The sequence below is a fragment of the Scyliorhinus torazame genome, chromosome 13 (assembly GCF_047496885.1).
Source record: "Scyliorhinus torazame isolate Kashiwa2021f chromosome 13, sScyTor2.1, whole genome shotgun sequence".
Lineage (NCBI taxonomy): Eukaryota > Metazoa > Chordata > Chondrichthyes > Carcharhiniformes > Scyliorhinidae > Scyliorhinus > Scyliorhinus torazame.
Window position 1 is genome coordinate 169,763,778 of NC_092719.1, and position 25,969 is coordinate 169,789,746.

Here is a 25,969-nt window from a genome sequence, read left to right on the forward strand (position 1 = left end):
CGAACCCTGTCTGGTCTTCGTGCATCACCCCCGGGACACAGTCCTCTATCCTCGATGCCAGTACCTTTGCCAACAATTTGGCGTCCACGTTCAATAATGAAATGGGTCTATAGGATCCGCACTGCAACGGATCGTTATCCCTCTTCAAAATTAACGATATCGTCGCCTCCGACATCGTCGGGGGTAGAGTCCCCCCTTTCCTGGCCTCATTGAACGTCCTCACCATCAACGGGGCCAACAAGTCCACATATTTTCTGTAATACTCCACCGGGAACCCGTCTGGTCCTGGGGCCTTCCCTGCTTGCATGCTTCCCAGTCCCTTAATAACCTCGTCCACCCCAATCGGTGCCCCCAGGCCTACCACCCCCCGCTCCTCCACTTTCGGGAACCTCAATTGGTCCAGGAACTGCCGCATCCCCTCCTCTCCCTCTGGGGGTTGAGACCTATACAGTTCCTCATAGAAGGTCTTGAACACCTCATTTATCTTTCCTGCCCTTCGCACCGTGTCTCCCCTTTCGTCTCTAATTCCTCCTATCTCCCTCGCTGCTGCCCTCTTTAGCAATTGATGAGCCTACAGGCGACTCGCCTTTTCCCCATATTCATACCTCCTCCCCTGTGCCTTCCTCCACAGTACCTCCGCCTTTCTGGTGGTCAGAAGGTCAAATTCCGTCTGGAGTCGTCTCCTCTCCCTGTACAATTCCTCCTCCGGGGTCTCTGCAAATTCCCTATCCACCCTTAAAATCTCCCCCAGTAATCTTTCCCTTTCCTTGGCCTCTGTTTTCCTTTTGTGGGCCCCAATGGAGATCAGCTCTCCTCTGACCACCACTTTTAGTGTTTCCCATACCACTCCCACAGGGACCTCGCCGTCGTCATTGACCTCCAGGTATCTCTCAATACACCCCCGCACTCTTGCACACACTCCCTCATCCGCCATCAGTCCCACATCTAATCGCCAGAGTGTTCTCTGCTCCCTTTCCTCTCCTAATTCCAGGTCCACCCAATGTGGGGCATGATCCGAAACCGCTATGGCTGAGTACTCAGCTTCTTCCACCCTAGAGATCAACGACCTTCCCAAAACAAAAAAATCTATCCGGGAGTACACTTTATGGACATGGGAGAAGAAGGAAAACTCCCTAGCCCTAGGTCTAAGAAATCGCCATGGATCCACTCCCCCCATTTGGTCCATAAACCCCTTAAGTACCTTGGCCGCTGCCGGCCTTCTTCCGGTCCTTGAGCTGGATCTATCTAGCCCCGGGTCCAGCACCGTATTAAAGTCCCCTCCTAAAATCAAGTTTCCTACCTCCAGGTCCGGTATACGCCCCAGCATCCGTCTCATAAATCCCGCATCGTCCCAGTTTGGGGCATACACATTAACCAACACGACCTCCATTCCCTCCAGCCTGCCACTCACCATTACATATCTACCTCCGCTATCTGCTACGATGTTCTTTGCTTCAAATGCTACCCGTTTCCCCACCAAAATGGCCACCCCTCTATTCTTTGTGTCCAGTCCTGAGTGGAACACCTGTCCCACCCATCCTTTCCTTAGCCTAACTTGGTCCGCCACCTTTAGGTGCGTCTCTTGGAGCATAACCACGTCTGCCCTTAGTCCTTTCAAATGCGCGAGCACTCGGGCCCTTTTTAATCGGTCCGTTCAGGCCTCTCACGTTCCACGTGATCAGCCTCACTAGGGGGCTACCTGCCCCCCCTCCCGTGTCGACTAGCCATTACCTTCTCTAGGCCAGTCCCATATCCCGCCTCCGCGCTCGCTCCCCCAGCGTCGCACACCATCCCCGCCCACCCACTCTTTAGCCATTTCCTTTTGGATTTCCGCAGCAGCAACCCAGTTGTCCCCCCCCCCCCTCCCCCTCCCTCCCCGCTAGATCTTTTTCTAGCATGATTGCTCCCCCCATATTACTTCCGTAAGTCAGCTGACTTCAACTGACCCCGGCTACTCCTGCTCACTCCTCGACCCCCCCGTGTGGGGAACTCCCATCCGCCTTGCGCCTGTCTTCCTGCCTTATTCTTTCTGGCGCGGGAACATCCTTTTACCTGACCCGCCTCTTATGGCGCAGCTCCCTTTTCCCTTCCCCTCCCCTTCCCCATTCTCCAACTATGTCCCGTCTTTCCCCCCTCACCGGCGCCCACATTTCCCCAATGTCTCCCCCCTTCCCAATTTACTTCTCAATTAACTTCAACCATAACATTAACAATAACATTTCCTGCAGCATCAGTCCCTCAGTTCCGATCCAATTTCTCTTCTTTGATGAAGGTCCATGCTTCCTCCGCCGTCTCGAAATAATGGTGTCTCTCCTGATACGTGACCCATAGTCTTGCCGGCTGCAGCATCCCGAACTTCACCTTCCTTTTATGCAACACCTCTTTGGCTCGGTTGAAGCTCGCCCTCCTTCTCGCCACCTCCGCACTCAAATCCTGGTATACCCGTACCACTGCATTCTCCCATCTGCTACTCCGCACCTTTTTAGCCCATCTCAGGACCTCTTCTCTATCCTTAAGGCGGTAAAATCGCACGATTATCGCCCTGGGTGGTTCTCCCGCTTTTGGTCTTCTCGCCAGAATCCGATTTGCCCACTCCACCTCCAAGGGGCCCGTAGGGGCCTCAGCACCCATCAGTGAGCTCAGCATCGTACTTGCGTACGCTCCACAGTCCACTCCTTCCACACCCTCAGGGAGACCCAGTATCCGAAGGTTCTTCCTTCGCGCTCCATTTTCTAGGGCTTCGATCCTTTCAGTACACTTTTTATGAAGTGCCTCGTGCGTCTGTGTCTTAACCGCCAGGCCCAGGATCTCGTCCTCAATATCTGTCACCTTCTGCTCCACCACGCGGAGCTCTGTCTCCTGGGTCTTTAATGTCTCCTTGAGCCCCTCAATTGCCTGTAGCAACGGGGTCAGCACCTCCCTCTTCAGCAGCTCCACGCACCGTCTCACAATTTCATCCTGCTCAGGCCCCCATGTCGCCTGCGCTTTCTCCGCCGCCATCTTGTACTTCTCTCTTTCTGACCCTTTGGTCGACGATTCCTCGCGCTGCAGCCGCCGCTGCCGGTTTTTTCCTCCTTTGTTTGTGGGGGACTCCCTTCTCACACACCCCACACTGGGTTGCGTCGTCGAAAAATTCCCCGTTGGGGCTCTTAAAAGAGCCCGAAGGTCCGTCGGAGCTGGAGCCGCCGAAGCGTGCGGCTAGCTAGGCATCACCGCAACCGGAAGTCCCTTCAGTGGCCTTGATGAGGTCTTTTCACAGTTGTTCCCTCTGCTGCTAGAATTCACCTTTGATACAGGCCCTCAGGTCAGCTTGCAGCTTTAAGCTTGCCCTTCCCCCGCCTGCATGCTGGAAGAGGCCCTGTTTATCCTGCAGTTGCAGCCAAATGTTTTCCTGTTTCTGCCGTGTCTGGCAACCCAGAGACATACCCTTCCTGGGGGACACTGTCGGGGGAATATTGCAGCCTTCTTCCCACACCGGGAAATGTCAAACAAATGCCGTGGGGGCCCTGTAAAAGAGCCCAAAAGTCTGTTCCAAGCAGGAGCTGCCGAATATGCGACCTAGCTCTGCATAGCCGCACCCGGAAGTCCGCAAACATTTTTTAACTAACAATTCTAAGGGCGCTATGTCAGACAGGGACATACATTTACAAAACAATAAACTGGGAACCTCTAACTTATTCTTAATATACTACACTCACTTAAACATTCCATTATCCTACCTTCCTCAATCATACAACAAAATCATAGCATTTCATACAGTCTTTCCTGGCTTGGCAGTCAAGCTCAGGATCATACAATTTGCTCATGAAAAAGTTCTTTACAGTTCTTTATTTACAATAACAATAAACGCAAGTGAATGCACTTTATTATAGATCGTGGTGGTCAAGGATCTGGTCGTATCCGAACATAGGGGATCTGATCCTATATACCGGGGTTCGAGCGCGGTAGGCTCTCCTTCTCCATTTCCGTAGACGCAGTCTGCACAACGCAGCAGAGTATCGCTAATGCTAGTAATGTTTCGATTACATAGGACAGGGAATACCAGGTTATAAACCTGGCACACCAAGATGCTGTAGTGTCGCTGGTGACTGGGCTCTGGGTACTGCGAGGCAGTGAAACATTAACGGCTGGGGGTCTTGAAGTCATGGGGTTCGCGGTCACGTGCAACCAAATGTCCAAAAGCACAAGGGTGATCCACTTGAAGGAAGTCCTCATGGCTCTTCTCTCTCCTTTTCTATCTTTGTCTTCTCCGGTCCTGGAACTTTTGGAGTTCTGTAGAAACAAGCACAGTGTCTGTAACTATCTTTGTTTAATATCTTGTACGCTAGCGTGTCTGTCCTTTGGTGCCAATTATTCCCTTTATAATTGGTCACTATGTGTGACTCCCTCATTTTTTTTCAAAAACAAATTTGAGGACACGGCACACTTCCCAATAATGAACCAGTGCTGATTTATCATCCAAATGTTTCAGGATGTAAATAGCAGATGGCCGGCAACCTAAAGGTTACCTAAACAAAACAAAACTTTTTGAACTGAAAAAGGCCAAAATGAGGTGCGTATGGGCCGCGACGGGTAAGAGTTGGATGGAGTCCCCGGATAGGATGACTACCAATGCTGTGTCTCTCCTACCCGAGCGTAGTTGACCAGAGGGGGGTTCCCAGGCAGGGCGGGTCCCAAGCCGTTTCTCCACTGTCTCAGCAACCGACAAGAACGGGCAAAAGAAATGTAGTCATCGTGGTGGGGCTACCGTAGTGGTTCTATCCTTCAAACCAGAAGGGCAGTTACGAATGGGCGTCTGGTTCCGTAACCAGTCTCTGCAGACAAGTCCTCAGAGGTTTCTGCTGAACTAGTGTCTGGCAATGGTGAGTCTCTGTAGGCAAGTCCTCAGAGGTTTCAGCCGAATAGGCGTGGGGCAGTGAGAAAACATTCTCCTGTCGGACATACAACATTTAACAAACTTACAAACAACATAAAACATTCTGCAGGTTCCATCAGAATACGGGACATCGTAAATAACATTTGGGCTGGGGTGTAACTAGCATATGGAGGGAGTGCAGCGTGACCGAAGAGAGGAAGGAGGAGTGAAACAAAAATGAAGTGGCCTTGCTGAGGTAACGCTGCCATGAGAAGTGGTGGATAAGCGCTCACAGTTTGCATGGGGCAGCTGGGACCTTGTAGCTGCTGTGGGTGGTGTTCTCTTTCATATCTGGGGGCTAGTCTAGCTGGTGGGTGTCTCCTGCAATCTCGGGCGAAGTGTCCTGGCTGCCCACATTTGCAACATGACACCTGGGGCACATAAGGTGGAGCAGGCTCTCTGGTGCATTGTTCCCTTGGGTGTGGTTCCCTGGGTGGGGGATCGGGGCTGTTGGTGTCTTCACTGGTTCGGGGGGCATTTGTGGGCTAATTCCGTTGCAGTTTCAGGGGGGCTTGACATTCTCGTGCGTAATGTCCTAATTGTCCGCAATTATAACATTCCGGTGGTTTCTGCTGCCTTTAGATCGCTACACTGTCTCTGTAACGCTTCTACCTGTTTCCTCACGTACCAGGACTGCACGTTGCGTGTCCTGATAGGCCTTTTCGTATTGAGACTGGAAGCTGCTTAAATGCGCCAGACAAGACTGGTGAGCCCTTTTGGCGTCAGCCACCTCTCCATCTTTTGCTGCCAATTTCCTTCTCAAGTCTAAATTCTCCTTTTCTACCTCACTTACATTGACCTTACTCATCCGATGTATGCCTTCTACTTCTTTCCGGAGGGTCCTATCGACCTCCTCTGTGCCTCGCAATTGTGCCAAGCGGACACGATTGCCATCGGCTTGCGAGCTTTCCCTAAGCTCTTTTGTGGATCTCGCTCAGGTTCTCCCACCAAGTATGTCATATACACCCGGGACCTGATTCCTCATTATCACAGAAATCATTCCAAAGGGGCCATCCTTTCCCTTTGAGATATTTCCTGATTTCTTCCTCCCAAATGGGACATTGTCCCACTCTACTGCTGCTGGTCGCTGTGACCGCAAATTCCTCTGGGTTCATGAGGCGCTGCATTGCCTGCATTGCCATCTTTCCTATCTGAATGCTTCTTTTAAATTTGGAACAGAGGAGCTAAGGCGGTGCTGTAAATACGGGTACGGCTTTCGCTACTTTCCGATATACAAACTTCCGACAGTTTTGACGCAACAAAAATCTATCAGTTTTACCTTATAGCCCTGTTAGTTACGCATGCATACACACACTTCCGAATTATGACTATTGATCAGAACTGCTTGAACATTTGTGGTTTTCTGTTTCCAATTGGATCTCTAATTCAAATTCTTGGATTCTCCCGGAGTGGTTTTCCACTTCTAGATCGGGTCCCGTCAGGATGTCGCCAAATGTTGCTGCTAACGTTAGCCTTAGTTTAATTGCTCTGTTCTATCACCTTTGCTCTTGAGTCGCCAGGTATCTTTCTGATACCGCCACGTGGTTCAAGTCCGAGTAATGATCAATAATCCAACACACCGCTTAGTGAGAGTTAAATCAACGCACATTTATTGTATACAGTAATCAATACTTATGCATAAATTCTACGTCTAAGCTACTTCCTACAACTAACAGGCCAATACTTAACTTGGAAATGGGACTTCCGGTTGCGGCGATGACCAGCTAAGCCGCACGTTTCGGCGGCTCCAGCTCGAACGGACCTTCGGGCTCTTTTAAGAGCCCCAACGGGGAATTTTTTCGGGACGAAACCCGGTGTGGGGTGAGACAACAGGGAGTCCCCCCCAACGAAAAAGAAAAATATCGGCGGCGGCGGCCAGATCGCGAAGAATCCTCGAGGACAGGGGCAGAAGGAAAAAGGAGCAAGATGGCGGCGGAAAGAGCCCAGGCGACATGGGGGCCGGACCAAGACGAATTTTTGAGACGGTGTGTGGAGCTGCTTAAGAAGGAGGTGCTGGCCCGATGCTACAAGCAATTGAGGGACTTAAGGAGGCACAAAAGACCCAGGAGATGGAACTCCGCGTGGTGGAGCAGAAGGTGTCGGACAACGAGGACGAGATCCTGGGCCTGGCGGTCAAAACGCAGACGCACGAGGCGCTCCACAAAAAGTGCATTGAAAGGATTGAAGTCATGGAAAACAGATCACGGAGAAAGAACCTTCGGATCCTGGGTCTCCCCGAGGGAGTGGAAGGAGCGGACGGCGGGGCTTACGTGAGCACGATGCTACGCTCGCTAATGGGAGCTGAGGCCCCCTCGGGCCCCTTGGAAATGGAAGGGGCCCCATCGGGTCCCTGCGAGGAGACCAAAGGTGGGAGAAACACCTAGGGCGACGATCGTGCGATTTCATCGCTTCAATGACAGAGAGGTGGTTCTGAGATGGGCCAAAAAGGTACAAAGTAGTAGATGGGAGAATGCGGTGGTACGGGTGTACCAGGACTGGAGTGCGGAGGTGGCGAGAAGGAGGGCGAGTTTTAATCGAGCCAAGGAGGTGCTACACAAGAAGAAGGTGAAGTTCGGGATGTTGCAGCCGGCGTGACTGTGGGTCACGCACCAGGAGAGGCATCACTACTTCGAAACGGCGGAAGAAGCATGGACCTTCATTAAAAACGAGAAACTGGATCAGAACTGAGGGACTGATGTTGGAGGGGAAACGACAATGCTGATGTATATAGAGATGTAAATTGGGGAGGGGGGGACACTAAGAAATGTGGGCGCCGGTGAGGGGGAAGAAGAGTCATAGGCGGGGGATGGGGAATGGAAGTGGGGCGGCAGAGGGAGCTGCGCCACAAGGGGCGGGACGGCTCTAGAGAACACGGGGCTTATTGCTCTTGTTCCCGCGCCAGAAAGATGATGGCGGGAAGATAGGCGCAAGGTAGATGGGAGTTCCCCACACGGGGGGGGTCAAGGAGAGAACGGGAGAAGCCAGGGTCAGTTGAAGTCAGCTGAATTTCGGAAGCAATATGGGGGGAGTAATCATGCTAGATGGGGATCTAGCGGGGGGGGGGGGATAACTGCTGCTGCAGAGATCGAAGAGGAACTGGGAAAAGAAAAGGTGGTCGGGGCGGGAATGCGCCGCCTGGGGAACGGGTGGGTGCGCGGAACCGGGACGTGGGACTGGCCTAGAGAGGGTGATGGCTAGTCGACAGGGGAGGGGGGCAGGCAGCCCCCCAGTTTGGCTGATCACGTGAAACGTGAGAGGCCTAAATGGGCCGATTAAAAGGGCCCGAGTGTTCGCGCACTTGAAAGGACTGAGTGCCATGCTTCAGGAGACGCACCTGAAGGTGGCGGACCAAGTTAGGTTAAGGAAAGGATGGGTGGGACAGGTGTTCCACTCAGGGTTGGATGCAAAGAACAGAGGGGTGGCCATACTGGTGGGGAAACGGGTGTCATTCGAAGCTAGGAACATTGTAGCAGACAGCAGAGGCAGATATGTGATGGTGAGTGGCAGACTGGAGGGAATGGAGGTCATGTTGGTTAACGTATATGCCCCGAATTGGGATGATGCGGGATTTATGAAGCGGATGCTGGGACGTATCCCGGACCTGGAGGTAGGAAACCTGATAATGGGGGGGGGACTGCAACACCGTGTTGGACCCAGGGTTAGATAGATCTAGATCTAGGACCGGAAGAAGGCCGGCAGCGGCCAAGGTGCTTAGGGGGTTTATGGACCAAATGGGGGAGTGGTTCCGTGGCGATTTGTTAGGCCGATGGCCAAAGAGTTCTCCTTCTTCTCCCATGTTCACAAGGTGTACTCCCGGATAGATTTCTTTGTTTTGGGAAGGTCACTGATCTCGAGGGTGGAAGGAACTGAGTACTCAGCCATAGCTGTTTCAGATCATGCCCCACACTGGGTGGACCTGGAACTAGGAGAGGAGAGGGAGCAGCGTTCACTCTGGCGACTGGATGTGGGGTTACTGGCGGATGAGGGAGTCTGCGGAAGGGTGCGGGATGTATCGAAAGGTACCTGGAGGCCAATGACGACGGGGAGGTCCGAGTGGGAGTAGTATGGGAAGCACTAAAGGCGGTGGTCAGAGGAGAGCTGATCTCCATCAGGGCCCACAAGGGGAAAATAGAGGCCAAGGAAAGGGAAAGACTACTGGGGGAGATTTTGAGGGTAGATAAAGAATACGCGGAGGCCCCGGAGGAAGGACTATACAGGGAGAGGCGACGACTCCAGACGGAGTTCGACCTGTTGACCACAAGGAGGGCAGAGGCACAGTGGAGGAAGGCACAGGGGATGAGATATGAATATGGGGAAAAGGCGAGTCGCCTGTTGGCCCATCAGCTGCGAAGGAGGACAGCGGCGAGGGAGATAGGGATGAAAAGGGAGCTACGGTGCGGAGAGCAGGGAAGATAAACGAGGTGTTTAAGACCTTTTATGAGAGACTATATAGGTCCCAACCCCCGGAGGGAAAAGAGGAGATGCGGCAGTTTTTGGACCAATTAAGGTTCCCGAGGGTGGAGGAGCAGGAGGTGGAAGGCCTGATGGCGCCGATTGGGGTGGACGAGGTTACCAAGGGGCTGGGGAACATGCAGGCAGGGAAGGCCCCGGGACCAGATGTGTTCCCGGTGGAATTCTATAGAAAATATGTGGACTTGTTGGCCCCGCTGCTGGTAAGGACCTTTAACGAGGCCAGAGAAGGAGGGACCCTACCCCCGACAATGTCGGAGGCGACGATATCGCTAATCTTGAAGCGGGATAAAGATCCGCTGCAGTGCGGGTCCTATAGGCCTATCTCACTGCTAAATGTGGACGCCAAGTTGCGAGGATAGAGGATTGTGTCCTGGGGGTGGTGCATGAAGACCAGACAGGGTTCGTAAAGGGGAGACAACTAAATGTCAACGTGCGACGGCTATTAGGGGTGATAATGATGCCCCCAGGAGAGGGGGAGGCAGAGATAGTGGCGGCAACGGATGCAGAGAAGGCATTTGATAGGGTGGAGTGGGAGTATCTATGGGAGGTGCTGAGGAGGTTCGGGTTCGGGGACGGGTTTGTCAGCTGGGTTAAACTCCTCTATGGGGCCCCAACGGCAAGTGTGGTCACAGTTCGGCAAAGGTCGGAGTATTTTCGACTACACAGGGGAACAAGACAGGGATGCCCGTTGTCCCCATTACTGTTCGCGTTGGCAATTGAACCACTGGCCATAGCGCTGAGAGACTCCAGAAAATGGAGAGGAGTATTAGAGGGGGAGAGGAACACCGAGTGTCACTCTACGCGGATGACCTACTGCTGTATATGATGGACCCAGTGGGGGGGATGACAGAGGTCATGCAGATATTGAGGGGGTTTGGAGATTTCTCGGGATATAGGCTTAACATGGGAAAGAGTGAGCTTTTTGTGATACACCCCGGGGACCAGAGTAGAGGGATGGATGGCCTACCACTAAGGAGAGTGGAAAGAAACTTCCGATACCTGGGGATTCAGATAGCCAGGAGCTGAGGAACCTTACACAGACTCAATCTGACACGACTGGTGGAACAAATGGAAGAGGATTTCAAAAGGTGGGACATGCAGCCGCTGTCATTGGCGGGCAGAGTGCAGGCAATTAAGATGATGGTCCTCCCGAGGTTCCTATTTGTGTTCCAATGTCTCCCTATACTGATCACTAAGGCCTTCTTTAAAAAAATAGATAGGAGCATCACGAGCTTCGTGTGGGCAGGGAAGGCCCCGAGGGTAAGGAGGGGGTTCCTACAACGTAGCAGAGACAGAGGGGGACTGGCGTTGCCGAATTTGGGTGACTACTACTGGGCCGCCAACGTGGCGATGATTCGTAAATGGATGATAGAGGGAGCGGGAGCGGCGTGGAAAAGGTTGGAGATGAAGTCCTGCAAAGGGACGAGTTTAAAAGCGCTGGTGACGGCGCCACTACCGCTCTCCCCAAAAAGATTTACCACGAACCCAGTGGTGGCGGCAACATTAAGTATCTGGGGGCAATGGTGGCGACAGAGGGGTGTGCTGGGAGCCTTGGTGTGGTCCCCGATCAGGAACAACCATAGGTTTGCCCCAGGGAGGCTGGACGGAGGATTCCAGAGCTGGCACCGGGTAGGAATCAGGAGAGTGGGAGATTTATTTATAGACGGGACGTTTGCGAGCTTGGGAGCGCTTGAGGAAAAGTATGAGCTGCCCCGGGGAAATTTCTTTAGATATATGCAGGTGAGAGCGTTCACGAAACAACTGGTGAGGGAATTTCCGCTGCTCCCGACACAAGGGATCCAGGACAGGGTGCTTTCGGGGGTGTGGGTCGGGGAGGGCAAAGTGTCAGAGATATACCGGGAGATGAGTGAAGAGGGGGAGGAGTTGGTGGGCAAACTGAAGGGAAAATGGGAAGAAGAGCTCGGGGAGGAGATTGAGGACTGATGCCCTAAGCAGGGTAAATTCCTCTTCCTCGTGTGCCAGGCTTAGCCTGATCCAATTTAAGGTGCTGCATAGAGCACACATAACGGGAGCAAGGTTGAGCAGGTTCTTCGGAGTGGAGGACAAATGTGGGAGGTGTGGCGGGAGCCCGGCAAACCACACACATATGTTTTGGTTGTGTCCGGCACTGGAGGGGTATTGGAGGGGAGTGACGGGAGTGATCTCGAAGGTGGTGAAGGTCCGGGTCAAGCCAGGCTGTGGGTTAGCTATATTTGGAGTAGCGGATGAGCCGGGAGTGCAGGAGGCGAAAGAGGCCGATGTCGTGGCCTTTGCATCCCTAGTAGCCCAGCGTAGGATTTTACTCGTGTGGAAGGAAGCGAAACCCCCCGGACTGGAGGCCTGGATAAACAATATGGCGGTGTTCATAAAACTAGAGCAGATGAAGTTGCGCTGAGAGGATCGGCTCAAGGGTTCACCAGACGGTGGCAATCGTTCCTCGACTACCTAGCGGAACGTTAGAGGGAAGATAGATGGCCAGCAGCAGCAATTTCCCGATTTCCCATCAGCCTTTGACGTTCGCCATTTTAAATCGGGGGTTGGCATTCTAAATCGGGAGTTAGCTATTTTAACTGGCTACACACATCATTTAGGTGCATTTCCTCTTAAGGGGCAGAGCAACCGTGTGTATGCAAACTCATGAGGAGAGATGGAATTGGTTAGGATTATTTAGCACTGTTGCTTTACAGCGCCAGGGTCCCAGTTTCGATTCCCAGCTTGGGTGACTGTCTGTGCAAAGTTTGCACGTTCTCCCCATGTCTGTGTGGGTTTCCTCCGGGTGCTCCGGTTTCCTCCCACAAGTCCCGAAAAATGTGCTGTTCGGTAATGTGGACATTCTGAATCCTCCCTCTGTGTACCCGAGCAGACGCCGGAGTGTGGCAACGAGGGGCTTTTCACAGTAACTTCATTGCAGTGTAAATGTAAGCCTACTGGTGACAATAAAGATTATTAATATTATATTCGCTGGAGTTCAGAAGAATGAGGGGGGATCTCATCGAAACCTATAAAATTCTGACAGGACTAGACAGGGTAGATGCAGGATGTTCCCGATGGTGGGGGTGTCCAGAACCAGGGATCATTGTCTCAGGATCCAGATGTCATGTGAGAGTACCTTTAAGAAATGGGTGGTTATCAGTGATGTCAGAGTGTGGGTGGAGCTGGGCTGTCTGTTAGCTTTTTACTTTCATTTTAGGCTGTTTGCTGCAGGGTGTGTTTTAGTTTCGTTTTCAGAGCTGGATAGCTGCAGTCACAGCCAGAAGGTGTATTAGTCTCTCTCTCTGTAATCTAAAGACTGTAAATCGATCCTTTGATTGTCTTTAATGTCTGATGCCACCTTCTAACGCTCCCTGTGATTCTGGATGGCACGCAGTTGATTTAAATTGTTTTATTCCTAAGCTATCCATAACTTCTTTGAATAACCTTGAGGTAAAATTTGATCCTTTATCTGATTGTATTTCTGTGGGTAGTCTATATCTAGTAAAGAATTTAAGTAACAGTTCCACAATCTTTTTAGCTGTAATATTACCTACTGGAATGGCCTCTGGAAACCTAGTAGACACATCCATTTTCGTCAAAAGATATTGATTCCCACTTTTCATTTTAGGAAGCGGTCCTACGCAATCAATTAGGACCCTTGTAAAAGGTTCCTCAAATGCTGGAATGGGTATTAAGGGTGCTGGTTTTATCACTGTTTGAGGTTTCCCTATCACTTGACATGTGTGACATGATTGACAAAATTTTACTGCACCTTTATGTAGTCCAGGCCAATAAAAATGTTTCTGGATTTTAGCTTGAGTTTTCCTTATTCCCAAATGATCTCCCACTGGTACCTCATGTGCAACTCGCAACACCTCCTTTCTATACCCTACCGGCAGTACTACTTGATGAACTTCTGCCCACTTTGCATCCGCCTGCATATGTAAAGGTCTCCATTTTCTCATCAAGACATTACTTTTACGGTAATAACACTCTGGTATACACGCAAATTCCTCTTCCGTGTATGCTTTCTAAACATCCGTTTTATTTCTACTTTTTGTTGTAACTCCGCCAATTTCCTGAACTAAAAATATCTGCCTCGTCCTCCACCTGTTCTTGTTCGTTTTCAACCATCTGATAAAAAATCGTTTCTGATAATTGCACTTCAACTTCATCTTCACTCTTTGATTTCTCCTCTTGTCTTAACCTGTGACTTTGCGACCTTGTTACTACACAATCAGGAAAAATCCCAGGATACTCATCCTTCAACACTTCAGTTGTCTGATTTTCCACTGGCTTATCAACCACAGTAGGCTTCACTCCCACCTGTGATCCAGCTATATCATTACCCAAGATAAACTGTATTCCTGGACAAGATAGTTTCTCTATTACTCCTATTACCACTTCACCACTCTTCACTGGACTTTCCAACCTTACTTTATAAAATGGAACACTACTCCTCTCACCCTGAATTCCACATATTACCACCTTTTATGCTAATATTCTTCCCAAATTACATAACTCCCCATCTCTTACCATTAAAGATTGACTAGCTCCCGTATCTCTTAAAAGTGTGACTTCTTTACCTGCTCCTCCTGATACACATGAGTAAACATTACCCACACAAGTAAATTATTTAAAGAGATCTGGCACCTTATCAATCACCTCTTGATCAGGCTGTACAATCTTTAGCACCTCCTTCGCTTCACTTGGGCTTTCCTTTACCACTTTAACAAACCCCACTGTCTTATCCTGTTTTACCACATCAGCTTTCCCAGTGCTTTTCTTCAAACACCAACACTGTGACTTTACATGGCCTAGTTTGTCACAGTGAAAACATTTGAAACGTTTCATGTCTCTTCCACCCTCCTGGAGTTCTTTTTAAATCTGAGGTACACTCTCTTTATTATGTCCCATCAGATCACCTTTACCTTTACCACTTGAGTATTTCTCATGTCCCCAGTTTCTATCCCTCACAGGTTGAAACTGATGTCGGAAACCAAGCTTTGATTTATGAACTAATTCATAATCATCTGCCATTTCTGCTGCTAATCTCACAGTTTAAACCCTCTGTTCTTCCACATTATTTCTCACTACATCAGGAATTGAATTTTTAAACTCCTCCAAAAGAATAATTTCTCTGAGAGCTTCATACGTTTGGTCTATTTTCAAAGCCTCGTCCACCTATCAAAATTACTCTGTTTGATCCTTTCAAACTCGATGTATGTTTAACCAAATTCTTTCCTTAAATTTCTAAACCTTTGTCTGTAGGCTTCAGGCACTAATTCATATGAACTAATTTATATCCATAAGATGTATTTTTTCAGCTCTTACATCCCAGATGCCTCCTCCAGTAGTGATGCAAACACTTGAATAGCCCTATGTCCCAGCTTTGTTTGAATCAGTAATACCCACATGTCCTGTGGCCATTTCATGTGTTAGCTACCTTCTCAAATGAAATGAAAAAGGCTTCCACCTCCTTCTCATCAAACCTTGGCAATGCTCAGACATATTTAAATAGATCCCCACCAAGCCTTCGACTATTGTCATGTGAGAGTACCTTTAAGAAATGGATGTTTAAGCAATGTACATTTGAGGAATGGAGATGATCATATTACTGAAGTGATGTCAGAGGTTGGGGGGAGCTGAGTTCATTTCTGCTTTTGGTTTCAGTTTTGCGGAGAGCAGCTGAAAAGTGCCTGGCTGGTTTTGCTGAGAGCAGCTGAAAAGTGCCTGGCGGGTTTTGCTGAGGGCAGCTTAAAAGTGCCAGGCTGGTTTGCTGTGAGCTGCTTGAAGGGAGAAAGCCAGTTTGAGAGAGCAGCTTGAGGTGTGTCCGTGTGTTTCCAGAGAGCTGCAGGAAGAAAAGCAAGGTGCTGGAGCTGAAGTAAACCAAGCTGATATATCTCTGCCATCAAACAGAAAATATATATATTCTGTGACCTGGTGTGTTACTGTTTTGAAGGTTTGAAGCCTTTTGGATGTTTGAAGGAACATTTTGAGGGATTATTTAGTGTTGTATTATTTTCGGGGATATCTTTGAAGTAAGGAGTGTTAAGAGATCCAATGTTTATTTAATAGGTTAATTTGAGTTCATGGAATAAACATTGTTTTGTCTTAAAAACCACGTGTCCATAATTGTAATATATCAGACCTGGGGAACAAGCCGTGTGCTTCAAAAGCAACAATCCATTAAAGGGAGAGGTTGGTTGAACTCCATGATACATTTTGGGGTTCTGAAAACACCTCGCCCATAACACTATGATGCTTTTTCTCACTATCCTCATCACTATCTTCCAACTGTACATTTCCCTTTACGTCTGCCAATTTTAACTGACTGTTATGTTTCATAGCCATTTTCTGAAGTTCAAACTCTCTCACTGTATATTCCCTACCTGCAATAAACCTTCCAAAATGCATTACCTCACATTTGTCCGGATTAAACTCCATCTGCCATCTCTCCGCCCAAGTCTCCAAACAATCTAAATCCTGCTGTATCCTATGACAGTCCTCATCGCTATCCGCAATTCCACCAACCTTTGTGTCATCTGCAAACTTACTAATCAGACCAGTTACATTTTCCTCCAAATCATTTATATATACTACAAAGAGCAAAGGTCCCAGCACTGATCTCTGCAGAACACCACTAGTCACAGCCCTCCAATCAGAAAAGCACCCTTTCATTGTTACTCTCTGCCTTCTATGACCTAGCCAGTTCTGTATCCATCTTGCCAGCTCACCCCTGATCCCGTGTGGCTTCACCTTTTGTACCAGTCTGCTATGAGGGACCTTGTCAAAGGCCTTACTGAAGTCCATATAGACAACATCCAGTGCCCTGCCTGCATCAATCATCTTTGTGACCTCTTCGAAAAACTCGATCAAGTTAGTGAGACACGGCCTCCCCTTCACAAAACCATGCTGCCTCTCGGTAATACGTCCATTTGCTTCCAAAAGGGTGTAGATCCTGTCTTGAAGAATTCTCTCCCTACCACTGACGTAAGGCTCACCGGCCTATAATTCCCTGGATTATCCTTGCTACCCTTCTTAAACAAAGGAACAACATTGGCTATTCTCCAGTCCTCCAGGACATCACCTGAAGACAGTGAGGATCCAAAGATTTCTGTCAAGGCCTCAGCAATTTCCTCTCTCGCCTCCTTCAGTATTCTGGGATAGATCCCATCAGGCCCTGAGGACTTATCTACCTTAATATTTTTCAAGATGCCCAACACCTCGTCTTTTTGGATCTCAATGTGACCCAGGCTATCTACACACCCTTCTCCAGACTCAACATCCACCAATTCCTTCTCTTTGGTGAATACTGATGCAAAGTATTCATTTAGTACCTTGCCCATTTCCTCTAGCTCCACACATAGATTCCCTTGCCTATCCTTCTGTGGGTCAATCCTTTCCCTGGCTACCCTCTTGCTTTTTATGTACGTGTAAAAAGCCTTGGGATTTTCCTTAACAAATTCTTTTTCATGTTGAAGTTGCTTAATTTGCAGCTGGATCATTGCCATTTCTAATGAGTCAGACTGTATCTCAGGCAATTTTAAATGCTCAGCTACCACGGTAAGTACCTCATGGTGCTTAAGGATGGTAAAAGGAAAGCTTAAAGGATTACTTAATGTTGTATTCTTTGGGGGTTGTATTTAAATTAATGGTTGCTAAGATGTTCACTGTATGTTTTTAAAAGGTTAACTTGAGTTCATAGAATAAACATTGTTTTGCTTTAAAAAATACTTTTCCATTTCTGCTGTGCCACACCTGTAGAGTGGGCCGTGTGCTCCCCATACCACAATCTGTTAAAGTTGTGGGTCAGGTGAACTCCATGATATACTTTGGGGTTCTCTAAACCCTGGCCCATAACACAGGATAAACCTTTAAGGACTGAGACAGGAGAAACATCTTCATCCAGAGAGTGGTGAGCCTGTGGAATTTGTTATCACAGGAAGCAGTTGAGGCCAAAACATTGTATGTTTTCAAGAAGCCATTAGATATAGCTCTTGAGATGAAGGGGGTCAAAGGATATGGGGGAAGGCGGGTATTGAGTTGGGTGGTCAGCCATGATCATAATGAATGGCGGAGCAGACTCGAAGGGTGAATGGCCTCCTCCTGCTCCCTTTTCTATGGTTCTATGTTTCATCTGAATGGATCATCACCTGAGCTAATGATGCAATGGTATCCATGATACTCACAGGATCCTCCCAATTGTGACAGTCGGTCTGATGTGACTAAAGATGAAAGCTGTGAAATCAGACAGCATGGATAGAAGAAAGGAAGAAATTGTGCTCAAAAGATTCAGTGCCTTTTCTGGAACACTAACGTTCAAAGCAGGTTAATTTTTTAAATTACTGTGACCACAGGTAAGTTACAAATTCGAGGTGGTAGCCTAGAACCAACTGATATTTGAAAACAATTAGTGCATTTTACCAACACCAGCACTGGTAGGGAATAGCAACAATTTACTTCAACATTAGAACATAGATTGCCCTTAAACCTTTCAACATTGAAATGAAATGAAATGAAAATTGCTTATTGTCACAAGTAGGCTTCAATGAAGTTACTGTGAAAAGCCCCTAGTCGCTTTCCGGCGCCTGTTCGGGGAACATTACTAAGAGCTGTGTGAGAGTCGGAAAGATTGTGAAACACGACTGTCCTGTCTATTCAGATAGAGATGATTCGCTCTTTGTAATACCATTTCCTTTTGTCTCCAACAGTACTTTATACTTATGGGCGACTTCAATGCAGATTGCGACTATGTTCGCAAGAAGGAATGGCCAAATATCAGGTTGCGAAATGATACCAATTTTGTTTGGCTCATTGAAGATAATAATGACACAACAGTGAGAGAGAGCACACATTGTGCATATGACAGGTGAGACGATAGATTAACTTGGGAAGGAGTAAGGTGAAAATGTTTCAAGCAGAATCTGGCTAGCAAGTACGCTGGAGAGAGGGAGGCATATGTTATAGTACAAGAAGTAATGGAATATAAAATTCTGCAATGGATAGGAACTTATTATTTTTCTTTGTTCCTTTTATTTTTAATAAGGACAATGTGAACCATGAAACATTCTATTTAGTAACAAAATGTAACAATCTTATCCCTCACTCCCCTAAAAATAGGAACAATGGTATCTCAACAAGGCAGTAGATATAATTAATTAAACTGACACCTAATCAAACATCCTGCATCGAGGAAAGTATCAAAATTGACATCCAGTTACATAAAATCATAGATATTTATGGCATTGATAGATGCCATTCAGCCTCTGCAGCTCAAAAAATATCTATTCAGCCTACACCAACTTTGTAGCTTTTGGTCCATAGTCCCAATAGGAAAAAATAGTTCAGACCAGTATTCTTATATTCCCGTTTCTACTGTTTTTCCCTTCTGGAGTCTTGTAGGTTTAACCATTCCAAGTGCATATTCAAATATTTTTTAAGTGTGATTAAGTTTTCTGCCTCTACGGTCCTTTCAGATAGTAAACATCACCATATTTGGATGAAAAAGTAATTTCAATTCCCTCCAGGCCTTTTACCAATTAGCTATGATCCCAAGTTATTTACACTTCAGCTAAGACAAATAGGCCCTTCTGACATACTCTCTCTAGGCTCCTCAAAATTTTATACACGTCAATCAAATCTTCCCTCGGCCTCTTCTGTCACAACGACAACACAGCCTATCCAATCTTTCCTCAGGCATTGGAGAGAGTACAGGGGAGATTCACAAGAATGATTCCAGGAATAAAAGAACTGTAGCTATGAGGATAAATTGGAAAGGATGGGACTGCTTTACTTGGAGAAAAGAAGACTGATAGGAGACTTGATAGTGGTATTCAAGATGCTTAGGGGTACAGCCAGGGCAAATAGTGAGGAACTGTTACCACTCAAGAGAGCATCAAGAACTAGAGGGCACAAATTCAAAATAATGGGCAAAAGGAGTAGAAGTGATGTGAGGAAACAAATTTTCACCCAGAGGATGGTTGGAGTCTGGAAATAACTTACTAAGAGGGTGGTAGATGCAGTTTGATTGCGGTATCAAAAGGGAATTGGATTGCTATCTGAAAAGAAAGAACGTGTAAGGTTATGGGGATAGGACAGGGGAGTGGGATTTGGTAGAATGCACTTTCAGCGAGCCAGTACAGACTTGATGGGCAAAATGGCCTCCTTTTGCACTGTAAGGATTCTGTGATTCTGAAAATGAAAATGAAAATCGCTTATTCTCACAAGTAAGCTTCAAATGAAGTTACTGTGAAAAGCCCCGAGTCGCCACATTCCGCCGCCTGTTCGGGGAGGCTGGTACGGCAATTGAACCATGTTGCTGGCCTGCCTTGGTCTGCTTTAAAAGCCAGCTATTTAGCCCTGTGCTAAACCAGTCCCTCTGTAAAGTTCTGTAAAGTTATCCACTCCTGGCAGCATTCTTATAAATCTCTTCCGTGCTCTCTCTCGTGTGGCCTTCCTGTAATGTGCTGACCACTTAATGAGAGCTTTGAAGTACAGCAGTATCAGTCTCTCTATAATGTAGAAAGTGGGAAGGAGGAAACTCGGACAGCACAACAGTGGGGAGAAACCACCTAATTGCACCAAAAATAATAATCCTTTTAATGAGAAATTGGCATCGTACATTATATAAAATAATCGTACTGAGGTAAGAACAACTCATCAGAAAAAACAAAAACAGGCTGACTCATTCAACATGAACAATCGATGCACAAAGAAATAAGGGAACGAAAGGAGAAAATAATTTTACCCTAACATAATTTTACACAAATAAAAGCAAAATATTGCGGACGCTGGAAATCTGAAATAAAAACAGAAAATGCTGAATAAACTCAGCAGATCAGGTAGCATCTGAGGAGAGGAACAGCGGGGGGGGGAATTCTCCGAACCGGCGGATAAGTGTTGACACCGGCGTAAACACCGGAGCGTTTCACGCCGGCGTCAATGGACCCCTTGGCCCAGCGATTCACTTAGCTGAAGGGGGCCAGCAGGGCGCCGGAGTAGTCCACGCAGCTCCGGCTGCCGAAACGGGCCCCTGCACTTCTGGCCGCGGGTCCGCGCATGTGTGCGGCGGCTGCCTGCGGCGGCGGCCCCCACAACATAGGCACCCACTGATCGGTGGCCCCCGGTCGGAACCCTGGCCGTTCTGGAGGACCGCCCCGGTGACAGATCCCCCATCGCCCCCAACCAGGGCGGCCGCGGCAGCCGCCACTCCGAGTGCCCACCGGGTGGAACCATGAGGGAACCACACCGGCGGGAACTCGGCCAGCTGCCAGCGGAGAATCGCTTTGGGTCCTCTTTCAATGGCCCCCGACCAGCGCCATGTCGACTGCGCTCACGCGACTGGCGGCGATTCTCCAGTCCACGGAGAATCGTGGGAAGGTGTCGGACCCATTCTTCGTCCGCTGGCCAGGATTCTCCGAGCCTCCGCCCCGAAATCGTGCTCGGCGCGGAGGCTCGGAGAATCCTGGCTAGCGCATTTCGTGTCTAGATTGATATAAATCTGATCTGTACGGTAAGTTTTTAAATCAGCAAAAGCCGATTTATTTACCCTTATGTTTATCATTGGGGATGTGCACAAGTGAGTGAATCTGTTCTGCGTCACACATGTATGATCAGACATCTTTGATATTTGTCAATGTGTGATTGACAGTTTGATGTTTTATATACACATTTGGACTGATTTTGATGGACAGAATGTCTTTTTTAAATGCCCAGTCTGCTCCTGTTTTTCAACAGTCAAGAATCTTCTAGTTACATTGGTAAAGTTTATCCAACAACGTACATTAGAGATTTTATAACCACATTTCTTTCTATTTAAAAAAAACAGGATTGTATTTCATGGAGAAAAATTAGTAAAGGCAGTCATTCCAAATTCAGTCAATATATTCAACTACAAAGAGGCTTATGGCATGACTGAAGCACAGGTAATTCGATGGTTTCATGTCTGTATGGGAATTCTGTACACTTTCAGGGAAACACAGCATTCGGAAACAGCACACACCAACTGGCTGAAGGTGATATTTTCAAAATAATCTTGAAGATTTACTCGTGAAATATCCACCATGCACCATCCACCTGCAATAGCAGCAATAACAGTTTGAAATTTTATAATAACTCCAACGCAGTAAAACACCCCAATACAATTAAAAAATCCAAAGTCTTTACGAGGTAAAAACAAAATCACTGAGTAGTGATGAGGGAAGGGGGAGGTGAGTGAATGTAGGAAAGATCAAAGTAAGTTTTGAAGTAAGGGATAAAGATTGCAAAGGTGGAAGGGCTTAGAGGAAGCATTCCAGAATGTGGGTCCGAGATAACCAAAGGCTGATGCAAAGGTGGAGTCAGGAAGGAGGATGCAAAGGAGGCCGGAGAGGAAGGAATGCTGGAACATCACAGTGAAAGCACGGTAGAGGTTGGGAGACTGAGGCAGGAACTTATGGACAAGGGCATATAAAATCCTGATGGGACTGGACAGGCTAGATGCAGGAAGAATGTTCCCGATGTTGGGGGCGTCCAGAACTAGGGGTCACAGCCTAAGAATAAGGGGTAAGCCATTCAGGACTGAGATGAGGAAGAACCTCTTCTCTCAGAGAGGTGTGAACTTGTGGGATTCTCTACCACAGACAGCTGCTGGGGCCAGTGTGTTGGATATATTCAAAAGGTTTGCTGGACATGGCCCTCATGGCTAACGGAATCAAGGGGTGTAGAGAGAAAGTGGGAGTGGGATACTAAAGTTGCATGATCAGCCATGATCATATTGAATGGTACTGCAGGCTCGAATGGCCGACTCCTGTCTCTATTTTCTATGTTTCTATGACAAGGCTTGACAATGAGAGCCATAGCATTTTAATGATTAAGGCAAGAAACAAGTTCAATGTGTAACGAGTGATATGTCTTCAGCAAGGGAATCGTCACAATTGGAAATTAAACATTTTCTGCTGCTGTTTAAGATTTTGGTCACTGCATAAAGAGGACAAAGTAAAACACAACATTGTGATTTAAATCATAAGTATGTCATAATAGAAACTGAGAGATTTAGAAACTGAGAGATTTATGGATTCATTTTCTACCCGAGTAATTCCACATTGAGTGTGCAAATAACCGGCATTTCCAATTTTGCTTCTTACTAGATCAACAAACATATACATAGTAGATATTACTTTCTCACAAATTTCTTCAGTTATATTTACTCTTTTAGAAAGAAGATATATTTCTCTTTCCCAAATATCAGAAAGGACACATTGATTTAGTGATTCATCACAGCTACTGTGATAACCACTGGAATTGCACATGTATGGACATTGAATGAGGACAGTAATGTGTTGGGTACTCTGCTACACAGGCAAACCAACACGGTTGCGAATGGTACAACTCAGTTTTATTACTAACATTTATTTACAGTTGTATACTGTTTACTGAGGTTCGATCATAACCCTAGAATCTGTGGACCTATTCCTAATACTATCTTGGAGTGGCACTCAGCACATGGTGGATGTCTGAGTGGCTTGCTGTGAGCTCTGTGCCCTGAGCTGTCTCCTGCTGGAATGCCCGGGAAGTGTCATGTTCCCTGTTTTGTCCTGTGTATGCTCTTGCCTGTGATTGGCTGTGGTGTTGTGTGTGTGTTGATTGGTCCCTTGATCTGCCCATCAGTAGGTATGTATGTATGTTTGTACCATGATGTTTACCTGAATATCATGACAGACAGATTAGGCTTGGCTGGCGTGTCCTTCATCGCCAGACAGCCTACTGATACTCACTGTCAAGTTTTTCGTATGAGGTACTAGAGAATTACTGCCAACTGTGGAAGTGTACCCCAATGGGAAATGAAGACTTTCACAAAGCATCACTTTTTCTCCTCCCTGTGAGAAAGTGCCTAGCTTATCCTCAGCATCAGAAAATCACCGAGTGGAAGATTGTGGGAAAAATCCATTTTGTATTACTCTACCCTATCATTTGTTGATGCCGCAACATGCTGAACCACCATGCCACCCCATATAACAAATTTTTAAGCAAACTCATTGGGTTGGTGACAGAGGATAAAACACTACTCTGGAACGTTACTTGAGATTAAACACTGTATATGTTTCTCCACCATGGTTAAATCAAAACTGACAGTCTCCTCTTTTTCTAACTTCACAGGCCCTGGAAGTAAGTGACCACTTTCCTGTGGAAGTAGATCTGCAGGAATCCCATGGCTACTTTTACTGGTTAAGATCTTTCAAAGGTTCGAAAGGGTAGAAGAACATTAAGTACCGGTTCCATTAATCCTAAATGGAATGACAGCACCTTGCCTCTGACATCATTTTAACCTGAAAATGATTTCATTTTCCATTACATTGAAATATGACATCCAAAGTTTTGTATAAACATTATATGAAATTTGTATACCTCAAAGGAGCCATTTAATTTACACTTTTGTCACATTCTTCCATTTGCCTACCTCCTCTCATCCACCCTGAATAAATTTCAATCCAAAACATAGATCTTGCAATCTCCTATACGATCACCTTAACCTCTATTGACTCTCTATTCCTCGCGTTGACTCTGCAAGGTTCTCATTCTATTTTTGGATTGCCTCCACAGTTACATTCCACATTATCTGACCGACCTTCTCCAATTATACATCCCAACCCACTCCTCTTGTGATTCTGGATTGCTGCATGTCCCTTGCTGCCCCCACCCACCACCTCACCCACAGAAGCCAATCTTTTACTTACAGTTGCCCCAATATGACTGGAGTAAGAAGTAAGATTCAGGCATTAAACTGCTCTCCCCGCTACCCCCACCACCACCACCACCACCACCACCACCATCCCCATCCCATGCAGGAAGTGCAGGGGATTTAGAATAAGAATCTTTATTAGTGTCACAGGTAGGCTTAAATTAACACTGCAATGAAGGTACTGTGAAAATCCCCTAGTCGCCATACTCTGGCGCTAGTTCGGGTACACTGAGGGAGAATTCAAAATGCCCAATTAACCTAACAAGCAATCTTTCGGGACTTGTGGGAGGAAACTGGAGTGCCCGGAGGAAACCCATGCAGACACAGGGAGAACGTGCTGACTCTCCACTCTGACAGTGACCCAAGTTGGGAATCGAACCAGGGTCTCTGGCGCTGTGAAGCAATAGTGCGAAACACTATGCATTGTACTTAATGTGAGTATTTTATCTGCATAAGTACCTGTCTACCTGTAATGGGTGGGAAACAGCAGATGGCCAGTGAAGCCTTGGACGACATGAATTCACTCCTGGTGAATTTACAGAGTAAGATGTAAATTTTGACCAATATGGAGGGGGATATTACGTGGACAAGGAATCAAACCAGGCACCAGTTGCAATGACAAGGGAGGAAGTCTATGTTGGGCATAACACCAAAAATGTATATTTTATCATGTTACATCCGCGTCAAAACAGATCCTGGTACTCTGGGGCAGGAAATGGTTGCTAAAATATAACCAATAACAAATGACTTCAAATAGCTTGATAAATTGACAATAATATTGAAATAAAAAGGTTTGAACAATACCGCCAATGATTTTTGTCAAGTCATAAAATGCTGAAATGTTTCAATAAGCTACATAAACTATCGCGGCAATGCTTCCACACTGTATACATGATGTGCTTTCGGTGAGATAAGACCTTGTCAAATACAATTGAATGAAATAAATCATTTACTGCAGTCAAGACAGAAATTTTCTATGACTGTCAAAGGCAAATCCATCTTCAATTCAATGACCTGTCATGCAGAGAAGAGCCAGAATCAGAAGTAAGCATTACAACTAAAGATGAATGCATGCCATAGTGCACTGACAATCTGCTGTTCCAGCCTCAGTGGTCTGAACATCCTCATTAAATTGTTGAAAGCACAGCTTACATTTCCTGAATTTTACAAATCTCTTCCAGAGTACTGTATGTATATGTGAGAGTTAAAATTCTATTTATGAATCAGCAAGATAATGCCAGATGACAATCTATTAACACAGATGTTAAAATCCTGGGTACAAAATACTGTTGATGAGGTAAGTGATGAAAAAAAACTTTAGTGACTCCAGGACATAAAAGGGAAAGAGTGTTCAAGGAATCCAAAGCCATGAACAACATTTTGTTGTGACTATGATGATAATGCATTGACTGTCCTAGTGCAGGCTGATCACTGTTCTCTTCCAATGCCTCTCATCCATCGTCCAGCTTGGTGGGCATTTCACACACGCCTCTGAAGAGCATCTCCAGAAATGGTTACCTTTCAAGACCCCCAAACCATTACCTCGGCATTCTCCCAATGATCTAAACTTGACACCATCCTCATGTTTATACTGGCCTTGGCAACATCATCTACAAACATAAGGTTAGCTTCCACATGTATACTGGTAACACACACCTTAACCTCTCCACCACCTTTATGTGGTCAGGCTATTTATCCAATCTTCATTCATGGTTGAGCAGTAGTTTTCTTCAGTTAAACGTTGGAAAGATTGAATTCATCCATCTTTGACCCGGCCACAAATTTTCATAACTTAACCATGCTTCCTTCCCTCCCTGGCCATTGTCATCTGCAAAAGCAGACTACTTGCAGTCTTGCATCCTATTCAATCCCAACTTGAGTTTCAA

The 25,969-nt window shown here is 47.0% G+C and overlaps 2 protein-coding genes across 2 annotated transcripts in view; one reads left to right on the forward strand and one right to left on the reverse strand.

Annotated features, from left to right (window-relative positions):
- Positions 1 to 25,056, forward strand: part of LOC140388363 (deoxyribonuclease gamma-like) — a 60,296-nt gene extending 35,240 nt beyond the window's left edge. Inside the window, exons 6-8 of the mRNA XM_072472409.1 lie at positions 18,076 to 18,233; positions 21,192 to 21,288; positions 23,501 to 25,056. Coding sequence (XP_072328510.1) covers positions 18,076 to 18,233; positions 21,192 to 21,288; positions 23,501 to 23,599 — 354 coding nt within the window. The 3' untranslated portion in view covers positions 23,600 to 25,056. The remainder of the gene's footprint in view (positions 1 to 18,075; positions 18,234 to 21,191; positions 21,289 to 23,500) is intronic.
- Positions 1 to 25,969, reverse strand: part of LOC140388364 (protein SPMIP1) — a 59,208-nt gene that overhangs the window by 16,775 nt on the left and 16,464 nt on the right. The window lies entirely within an intron of this gene.